At 40.2% G+C, this 10950-nt stretch overlaps 2 protein-coding genes across 2 annotated transcripts; one reads left to right on the plus strand and one right to left on the minus strand.

Annotated features, from left to right (window-relative positions):
• The first annotated feature begins 23 nt into the window (after positions 1–23).
• Positions 24–4008, plus strand: mxd3 (MAX dimerization protein 3). The gene is made up of 6 exons (XM_067598917.1): positions 24–449; positions 1144–1243; positions 1769–1798; positions 1998–2112; positions 2320–2485; positions 2645–4008. The coding sequence occupies exons 1-6, from the start codon at positions 380–382 to the stop codon at positions 2761–2763; spliced, it is 600 nt and encodes a 199-aa protein (XP_067455018.1). The 5' UTR covers positions 24–379; the 3' UTR covers positions 2764–4008.
• Positions 3862–10906, minus strand: prelid1a (PRELI domain containing 1a). Its single transcript, XM_067598916.1, has 6 exons — positions 10764–10906; positions 10030–10149; positions 9293–9518; positions 7226–7339; positions 6835–6913; positions 3862–5676 (listed from the first exon to the last, which is right to left on the minus strand). Exons 2-6 carry the CDS (start codon positions 10119–10121, stop codon positions 5555–5557), a joined length of 633 nt encoding a protein of 210 aa, XP_067455017.1. The 5' UTR covers positions 10122–10149; positions 10764–10906; the 3' UTR covers positions 3862–5554.
• Between the last annotated feature and the right edge of the window lie 44 nt (positions 10907–10950).

Consider the following 10950-nt stretch of genomic DNA (forward strand, 5'->3'; position numbering starts at 1 on the left):
TTAAATATTATAGTCGGGTATTTTGCGCAAATAGTCGTCTTTTTAATATGCAACAGTAGGCGTAAATTTCATACAAATATAAAGCTAAAATGTGTGACTCATATAAGTACTCTGTATCACTAAAATAAACCAGCATAAACTAATATTTTTGGCCCTTTTTGTTATTATTTCTGCTCAACCAAGTGCCCGCCGGGACTGTATTTATGAGAAAAATTTCAGATGTCCGATCTTCAACGGAGCACTTGAAGGCAGCGTGAGGACGTAGCAGCACCGACTGACTGACACAGCTTCATCTACTTGAAGCTAACGTTACGCTCGTACCCTAGTAGGCTGTTGCCCGCGGTTTTTTCATTCTAACAAAAAGATTAAATTAAAAAAAATGGAAGGGAACGTTTGCAACATCCAGGTGCTTCTTAGGGCCGCTGAGTTTCTGGAGAGAAGAGAGCGAGGTGAGTGTTTTTATGACAACTGTCAGTCTACAAAAGGGGGGAGGAAGTTGGTTATTGGTAAAACAACAAAATGCACAATGAAGCGACCGTAACTATGCATGCAAAACATAACACAAACACATAATGCAGCGCAATTGTTCGAAAAATCATCGAGATTTCTGCTGGAAGGTTATTTTAAGCGACCTTTCCCATTTGACTCAGTGACCTACATATCGCTCGCATCATTGTACTCAAAGGCGCCAATCTGGTCCCAATTCAAAATGAACCCGAGCGGCGACGAGCGCTCATCAAGGTGAATGAGAGGGACGCAGAAAAAGGCAATAAAATAGGTTTCATTCATTGTTAACGCACTGTTGACATCGTGTTGGGTGTTTCTATATGTGAGGCTACAGAGGCGAGTTTTATAACAGTGAATAGATGGTGTGTGATGGCGCCAAAATCAAAAACAAAACGTCCAGCTGATGATGCTGATGACAGTACCCGAGGGGTTTTGTCCTCGTTGTTTCTCATGATGGCATGTTTACTCCTCAGGCAGATGATAATAAGAGTTCATTTGCAGCACCAGGGTTCACTAATGTTAATAATACCAATAGAATAATAACAATTGAAACGTCATATTTAACATTGTTTTTTTGTAGTGATTTAGCCCACGACTTCCTTTGACATAGCTGTGATGTTGTTTTTTCCTGTACAGAAGCAGAACATGGCTATGCTTCAGTCCTGCCTCTAAGCCCAGGTCTCTCTGATAAGAGAAGCAAACAGAAGAGCAAGAAGATATCTCCTGGTGGCAATAGGTGAATACATTACATAACACACAACTGACAAAAGGGTGTGGTTTGAAGTCTGACTTTCACTTAGGGCTGCAACAATCAGTCAATGAATCGATTAGTTGTCAACTACGAAATTAATCACCACCTATTTTGATAATAATATTTTAAAATCATTTTGATTAAATTATTGAATGAACTGAATTTTGATTCATCATTTTAAATCTTTTTTTTTTTGTCCAAATACTTTGATTTCAGTTTCAGTTGTATTTTCTGGTTTCTTTAGTCTTCAATGACAGTAAACTGAATATCTTTGGGTTGTGGACAAAACAAGACGTTTAAGGACGTCGACTTGGGTTTGGGTTAACGGTGGTTGACATTTTTCACCATTGTGACATTTTATGGACCAAACAAAAATAACTGTTAGTTGCAGCTCTACTTTCATTCATAATAAAGCACCATTTTAAACCCAAATATGTCACAGTTATTGTTAGCCATCATCATGAATATGTATTTCTAAACTAACCAAACTGTCTCTTACTCTAATCACAGGTCAGTTCACAACGAGTTGGAAAAAAACAGGTAATGAGAATGTTAAGTTGCATGTCATAGCAAAACAAAAAAATAAAATATATATATAAATATAAAAGATGGGCAAAAGTTATGAAATAATAGATCATCATTCTGAGTGAAATTAAGTTCACCTACAGTATTTTAAACACCTTGTTTGCACTTGCATGGATTAACAGCATCAGTTGTTGCTTGTTGTTGTGCTTTGCAGACGAGCTCAGCTGAGGCACTGCCTGGAGCAGCTCAAGAAGCAAGTTCCTCTGTCATCTGACTCGATGAGAAACACCACCCTCAACCTCCTGAGACGAGCCCAGCTTCACATAAAGGTAGACACAACACCCAGGCTGGAATCATACTTATAGAAACATAATGCTGTTTGTCCCAAGCCACCAGATCCATGGTCTTTTATATGCATTAGGGGCATTTCCTGACGGTGCTCGCTCTCCAGATGCTTATCCTGTCTTTGTTGTGACCGAAGCTTTTGTCTACCTCTCACTTGTTTCTCTCTCTCTCTCTCTGCTTTCTCATCTCAGAAGCTGCAGGAGCAGGATGAGCGTGCAGAGCAGCTTAAGGGCCGCCTGCGCTGGGAGCAGAGAGAGCTGCAGGTTCGGCTGGAGCAGCTGCAGAGAAGCACGGAGAGGATGAGGAACGACAGTCAGGGGTCGACCATGTCATCCGAGAGGTCGGACTCCGACAGAGGTAGGTCAGACACAAGTAGGGTCTCACCTCAGGCCTCCCGTCACAATAATAATAAAAGTTTGAAGCTTTCTTGGCGTCAGCTACACTTGTTGGTTAATTTTGTGATCTTGGATTTTATAGTTTCCTTTTGCTAATGGTTCTGACCTTTGATCATTACAGAGGATGTGGAGGTTGACGTGGAAAGCATCGTGTTTGACTGTGTGGACTCTGATGGACTGAGCATTACGCACACTGATGCAGACCACTGTTACTCCAGTATGGACAAAGCCTGGTTATGACGGCAGTAAACTCGTGGTAACTGGTTTAATAACACCAGGTGAGGAGGAAGAGGAGAAAACATTCCAAAAACAAGCAAACAGAGGATGAAGGAGAATGGAGGAAAATGTTACTGTACAAATGAAGACAAATTTTGACAGGAGTACTTTTTTTAACATTCTCTTTTCAACAATGTTTGACTACAAGCTAAACGATAACGTTTTACGATTATGAATGAGCTGTGTCCACTTTGCACTGAATAGCAGTTAAAATCACTGGGCTGGGATGGATGTATCAATGCGCGTGTATATTTCCGGCATCGACGATTGATGGAAACATTTTCCAAAGCCATTGACTTGTCTGTAACTTACAATAATTCAAGCAAATCTATTCATTCACCTTTTTTAAGGGCTTTTTATCCAAATAAGGGCTTTTTTTGTATCGAAAACTCTTAACTTATTCTTTACTACAGTATGCCTATATTGAATTCTGCCTTAAATCAGATTTGGTCTTTACAGCTTCTCTTTAGCACTAAGTTTATATTTCAGTAATGTCATGTGTAGCATGCACTTAAACATTAATCTGTGCTATGTTTTGTATAAGTGTCTCATTATGTAAGTTCAGTCATGTATTTTGTTCTTTTTTTTTCCTTCTGTTGCACAAAACGTCCACTCATTGCACTTGTTTCGTCTCAAAAGGGTTGAGAGTATATCACATGGTGAAAACAGTGAACAGAACTTAACTGGTCATATTTGCACATTTCTATCTGGCAATTAAGTAACTGTGCCAAATATTCGTTTGGTGTATTTGTACACAATTCAGTCACAAATTTAGTGCAAGAACTTTGATGCCTGAGATGAAGATTAATGTTGAAGGCATTAATGGTGTTTCCTTGCACAGGACTGTTTTATTCACTGCTTTGTTGGAAGTGTTCAGCATCACAACTGCGCACTTCGTTGCTTGTGCATTTGTCAATAAAATGATAATTATGCATACAGCTATTTCACCACAGTCAGGAAGGTAAATGTGTACTTGTAATGATTATGCAATTTATGAGTTACAAGTACTGTATGTATCTTATTCATTGCTATGTATTTAATAACTGAAGGTGCATTTTGCCCTGACTTTTGTATATGCAAGATGCCTTTATTACCTTTTTAATAGTATGTCTGCATTCATCTGTCTCTCCGCCCAGTAATATTATGTAGCAATTTTGTACTGGTGTAAGGTTTTTTTTTATGAATAAATATTTTCTATATTTAAGTACAGTTTCTGATATTTTTGCTTGACCTTAACCTGGAATACATCAGGACTGGTATACAGAGACGTCACTTCATATTAAAAAGATCTCACAGCATGATGGTTACAAAGAAAATGTCCATTTATTGACAAACTGATACAGTAAGCGCGCATTGTTGCATGAGTTGTATCATCAGACCTAAGCTGAATGTGAAAAACAAAGGCATTAGTTTTGCCTTTATACACACATTTCAAATATAGATGCAAACAGACCCACTGCAACCAGGTAACCATATGAAGAGTGCTAAATGACAAGTGCCTGTCAACAATTTGGACCCTTCTTACTCAGTGAACTTAAACTTAAAATTAATGAGATGATAAGTCTTGGTAGGATGATTAAGGTACATTTGGGTGAATTGAACAAAGACAACATAAGCGCAAATACAACTGAAACAAATCATACATATTCATTGGCATTAAAGCTGCATTAGGAAGTTTTCTGGAAAAGGAAAAAAAAAAAAAAACAATGAAAAAAGCCAGAATTTGAAAATACACCTCTCCTCCTGCAGCCCCTCCCCCTCCTGTCCTAAGCCCCTCCCACCAGACGAGCACAGGCATATTCAACATGGATGTAGATATGCACACACTTCATACGTGCATGAAGCAACAGTTTAACTGTTTACTGCCTCATTCAAACAACAGAAAGTTTGGAGGCCAGGCGAGCAGTGGAACACTGACAGATAGGAAGTGACGGGACTGCATGAATTGTATGCAGATCAGATCAGATCCTGACCCGTCACTCAGGGACTCGGTCCGGCTCTCTGACGGACTGCTCACTGAGAAGGTTTTGGAGGCAGGCAATTAATGAGACGGGCAGATTGCGTGCAGGTAGACAGGCAGGGATCCAATCATTTCATGCGGGCCGAATACAATGATTTGGACGGGCTTATTACAAGCTTGCGACAGCCACGAATACCAGATTTTTTTTTCTTTCTTTTTTTTTTTTTTAAGCAGAGCATTTGATTAATTGATTGCTTTCAGGATGTAAAGAGAATTTCAACAAATATAACAAAAAATGCTTGTAACATAAATTGCCTTCCCTAGCTTAAATCACATATTTTGTAATTATACAGATCTGAGCTTCTGTAAAAGAATAGTTAGCGATTACAAAACAACTCATAAAAACAGTTAAAAGCAAATACTGTTGAAGGGCACAGAGGTTGAGCAAAGGTCTGAGGAACAGTATCAAGGTTGGCAAAGTGCTATCGTCATTTTATAGCACCCAGAGCCATATTCAACCAATCCTTTCTAAGATCTCTATCTCTGATAAATACTGAGAGGATCTGGTATCAAAGGTGTGGTGCAGGAACGGGGAGGCTGGAACAGGCTCTCGAATCCAGCTCAGGCCTTATGTGGTCCACCCACCATATCAGTCAGATGCTCCCCTCACAGAGGTGTCTACCCATGACCGGGATCAATTTGTCTCACCCCAATGCATAACTGAGCCATGAGAGGGGTAAAGATAAATCTGTCCCAGTATCAGTGGAAACAGAGCCAGTGGTTTTATGTAGCTAATCACACATATTGTTTCTTCTGGGCGTGTGAGGCGAGGTCTTTGGCTTTCTCCTTAGCTGCCAGTGCTGTCTCTCTTGCCCGCTCTGTGGCTGTTTCGGCGAGGGTTCTTGATGGAGTTTCACCTAGAATAGAATAGAAGAATACTTCAAAAATACAGTACACCGAGAACATTCTTCTCTGTATATTTATGCAGTTCACGAAAAGCATCGCACTTCCTTCATGATTTTGAACTGTGCAATAAACCAGATGCTTGCATAACATTTTGAATCATCAGTATAATTTGTACTGACTCTCAGCTTGTCCGTTTCCCAGCAAATTAAAAAAAAAAACAAAACAAAAACAAAACAATGACAGGGCTTTTATCAACAACATATCACCAAGATTTCAATAGGAAACAGCTTGAAGTGGATACAGATGGACACACTTAAAACAATACAACAATATACTTTACGCTTTCAATGCCATTTTACTTGTTTGGCCTGAACTACTACAAAAGTGACAATTTGCTATAAACTTTCAGTATTTACCATTACTACATTTCACAGACGTGAAAACTTGTGTTCTTGCAAATTGAAATCTTATAAATTATGCCACATCTTTGGAAGCAGCTAATCAAATTAAGCTTTGCTAAAACCGCCCATAAGTTTTTACACACAAAAAGGCAAAAGACACTCAGCACGTTTTTCTTTTGTTCAGTCAAAAATCTGAGCATCTTGTAATTTAGATGTCGCTTTGCTTTCTGCTTTCTTTGCTTTTCCTGCTAAGCGATAGCCTGACAGTATGAGAACGTTCGTTTCTTCATCATTCCTAAATGAACTGGATTCATAAGCCTTTTCCATAGCAGACATCTTGACTTGTCATAGCAGGAAAAGCACAGGTGTTACTAATGAGATCAAGCAATGCCTCCGTTCCAGCAATTATTGATTAGTTACACCTGTGTCGGACAAGAGTGTCTACTGTGAAAAAGGTTTATTCAACATTAGTTTCACTCCACATTTTTCTCCTGGTCATGTGCAACTCCCCGCAATGGCTATTAGCCCCCCTGTTTGGGATCCAACTACTGCTCTATACAGTAAACTAAGTTTTCATGGTGACTTAAAGTTGTTACTGTGCATGAATTGGTTTGTGCACACACTCTTATGGCCATTAACCATCTCCGAAAGGAATTCAAGTTGATTCTTTGTTTTGTTTTTTTATATTCATATATGTGTTATAACATCTCTTAACGGATGCATGCAAATAAAGATGAATAAAGAAAGAATATCCAAAAGAAAACTTACCTTGCATTTTGGCCAGCACGTATTCAAAGCCTTTCATGGTCTTCGTAACACTAGTCTTGAACCTTGCAAGACCAAATTCCTAGAAAGAGAGAACACAATGTCAGTCAAGACAGGAAAATTTCTCACGCAGACAACACTTTGTCAACAACATATAACTCAAATCATCACATACTAACTCACTCGACAATAAAGGACGACTCAGATTCTACATCATAAATCGTTCAGTCAGTCCTGGCAGACACTTTCAACTGCTCAGCTGTTGCATCTTAACACTGTATTATATTACCAATTACAGAATGAAACATAGGTGGGGGAGCCTCCCTTCTCAGACGCCCCACAACACTTTCCCTGGTCTGTTACGTAGTGCAGTGCTCCACTTTGCTCTACTGACCTGAATAGCCCTCGAGAGCCCGTAGACATTGGAAGAGATCCAAGCTTCTCTTTTTATCTCAGTCCAGCTGCCATTCTCAGGGTTGATTTGGTACTCGCACCGCTCTTCCACAGACTGGGGTAGAGAGGGAGAAAAAACAAAACAAAACAAAACAAAACAACAGCAACATGAGGTAGAGCTGCAACAGTATTGATTTTTGATTGATTCAAGCTGTCGCGGTAACCGCCATAAAGACAATAATTGAAACTTCAGATGCCCCCGCCCCCCTCCCCTTCTCTAACACCTGTTTTTGGAAAAATACTTTTTGAATATAATTTATAGTATAGTTATTTATTCTCACTCAGCTCTTGAAAGCAGTCAAAATTTATTTTCTCTGGCAGTTAGCATTTATAAGACTGCCTGTTGGTCTTTATCATCAGTGACAGTGGTATTTGGCAGCTTGACATATTCCATTGCTGCAGCAGAGATGTCGGAAGACGCTTTGGACTCATTTTCATTTTTTCCATTCTCTCGTAATGAATTTATATCGGCAGAAAAACACGTTACACAAGCCTTCAGAAACTCCTGCAGGTTAAACTGGACTAACAAAACACTTTTGGGGCTGACTAATTCTAACACACTCACTATAAGCAGTCTTTAAAACACTGGCTAGCCTAGCAACATCAGAGGGGCAGTATGTAGGATTTAGTGGCATCTAGTGATGAGGTTGCAGACTGCAACCAACTGAAGTTGGCCTGCCTAACCCAGGGATTCCACTGGGCGCATGTACGCAGCGTTCCAGCTCCGACGCGGTTTTGCTCCCGGTGGAATCGGATACATTGACTTGAGTGGCCGCGATCAGCTCCGGCAGCTGCGTCAGAACGCGGCGCACACGTGCCCGGTGGAATTCAGGGGTAATAGCCACCTTTTTCATTTTTCCAGATCAGGCAATTTGCCCGAAGCAATTTTCTCACTTCCACAATCGCCCTCTTGACTCTAAATCTGACACTCTTCTGAACCTTGATCTTGACCTCATTTCAGTCATTTATAATGTAATACGCTCTTTAAATCCTGATGTCTCTCTTAATGTTAAAAGTACATGGGAGGATGGCTTAGGAATGGGATTGCCTGATGACAAGTGGAAACACATTTTAATAACTGGTACATTCTTCTTCCATCTGTGCAAGGCACATCATTCTGCACTGCAAGATCCTCCACAGAGCTCATTACACAAATGTTCGATTGGCTAAAATATTCCCAGACGTAAGTGATGCCTGCTACAGATGTAAACAATCACCTGCCAATCTTATCCATATGTTATGGGCCTGCCCCAGGTTAACAGATTTTTGGACGGATATGTTCGAAACCTATCAAAATGTACTACATATCCCTGTAGATCCTGACCCCCTCACAGCTATATCTGGAATCCCAGTGGAGGACAATCATCCCATAGCAATGCAGAGGGTTACTGCGTTCACCACACTATTAGCAACAGTGGAAACTCAAATGGAAACATGTTTCTCCTCCCAGCCATTGCAGATGGATTGCGTAAGTCTTACACTGCATTAAACTTGAGAAGATTAGGTTCTCTTTAAAAGGCTCACTAAAAACCTTTGGTGAGACCTAGGGACTCTTTTTAGACCACGTTGGCACAAAGTCTGTTCTGCCTGATGACACAGTGGTCTGAAAATACTTCTTCAGATGTATGTCCAGGAAAAATACCTTATATCGTATATTCAGACCAATACGGTAAACTTTTCCAAAGCATTTATTCCTGTAGCAGTCTATTCTTTATATCCTCTACAGTCTAAATGTCTATCTTTATTCCAGTGTTGTCATTAAGAGGCCAACTTGCAGCAGGAATATTGTTCGGCATTCGGCAGGCACGTCATTCTTTATGTCAAGCCTGAAAGAATAACTAATGTCTCATCACTTGAGCCGCTCACTCAGCAGTGGAGCGGTGACCAGCTTGACTCTACGGTGGTCGTGACGTGATTGTGTTACTGTGGTAACCGCGGCAGTTTAACATGAGGCCATGTGTTTACTTTGTGCAATGCAGAGTGTCTATAGAGGCGAAAGGTACAGTACCATGAGACGAGCGTGGCTGATGTTCCATGTTAGTGTGGTCATGGTCCTTTTCTGAGGGTCAACAATAGAGTCCTCGATGATATACGCAGAGCTGGCCATGTGCTTCGGGAGGTACCGCTCCATCCAGCGAGGCGCTCGGCTAGTTTTGGTCAACAGACGTCTGGAAATGAGGCAGTTGGTTGGAGTAACCTCCCGAAAAATGATGTCCTCAGTCAATACATGGTTACTGGGGAAGAGAGGCAAATATTATGGATCAACGCAATACAAAACCTCTGTGTAGGAATGCAGGTCTAGAACACGCTTAATTGACAATGAAAATTGTTGGACATTAATTTTCTTTTGATCAGGTAATCAATTCATTTAAATGTTTCAGCTGAGTTAAACCAAAAATCAATGAATTGTTTAGTTTATAAAACGGCAGAAAATTGTGAAAAATGGCCATCACAATTTCTCAAAGCCCAAGTTCACTTATTCAGATTGCTTGTTTTGTTCAATCAGTGGTCCAAATCCCCAAAAATGTTCAATTAACACAAGTAGAAGACAAAGTAAACCTACTCATATTAGTTGTTGCCAAATACTTTTATGTTGATCCCTTCATATATTCATTGTTTCAGCTGTAATGTCAGCATTATCTCTGTGTATCACATCTCTGTGTCCACAGTATTTATGTAGTTTGGATGAAGAAGAAGCAAGGATCAGAGGTGAAAAGTGTATCCATAAACCACTACGACCCTTACCTGTAGGGGTTGGGATATCGTTGCCAGTAAGCAACACAAACTTGGTCCCAGGTGCTTTTTAGCAAACCTGCGCAGCAGAAATACTTCACCATTGTTCCCTTCGTTTACTCTGGCAAGACCCTGTGTCGATACAGAACAAACAAAACGCGTTAGCTCGGCAGGTTTATGCAACTACTGGCTTTCAAATAACAAAACAGGGCGACCTCGAGAATGATGGTGACAACACTAGCCTGTGGTAAACACACTGAATTGAGCAATAGCAATGTGGACGATTAAGGAAGTAATATTTTTACATTTAAAAAAGTGTCAAAAAGACAAGTAAGACAAGTCAAAGAAGACTTAGATTTAGGTTAATGTAAGTTAGCTAGCTGTGTTGCCTCACTTTCCCGATCTTTCCAGCTAACGCTACATGACAGCTGTCGAGTCACCAAAAGAAAATAGAAAAAAAACAGCATAAAAGCATGATATCAACTCACAAATACTATCCAGAGTCCTGCTACGATTGAGAATAGCCTAACATTATGACCGACTGAAAGATATTTAAACAGGGAGTTAACATCGGGTATAAAGTTACTGTGACATTTGTCACGTCCGCACTCGTTTTGACTTCCTCGTTAGCTTCAACTAGCCTAGCATGGAGCAAACCTTATGAATGAATGGCACAGTTCGACCCACTCACTGCATCAACCTACATTCAATAAGTATGAGTTTATGTCAGAGGAAAATACACTTACCTGTATGGCGACAACATTCAAAAGATACGTATTTGCATTTTATTCTCCTGTCCGGATAAGCTTCACCATGAAGCCACCTACAACTCATGTCAACCGTGACTCCGGCTGGGAAGAAGGAAGGTCAAATACCAACGACATATCCGGTAGGCGATATTATTTTCCTAGGATGGTGAAGTCATGACCCGCT

This window comes from Thunnus thynnus, chromosome 9, assembly GCF_963924715.1.
Source record: "Thunnus thynnus chromosome 9, fThuThy2.1, whole genome shotgun sequence".
Lineage (NCBI taxonomy): Eukaryota > Metazoa > Chordata > Actinopteri > Scombriformes > Scombridae > Thunnus > Thunnus thynnus.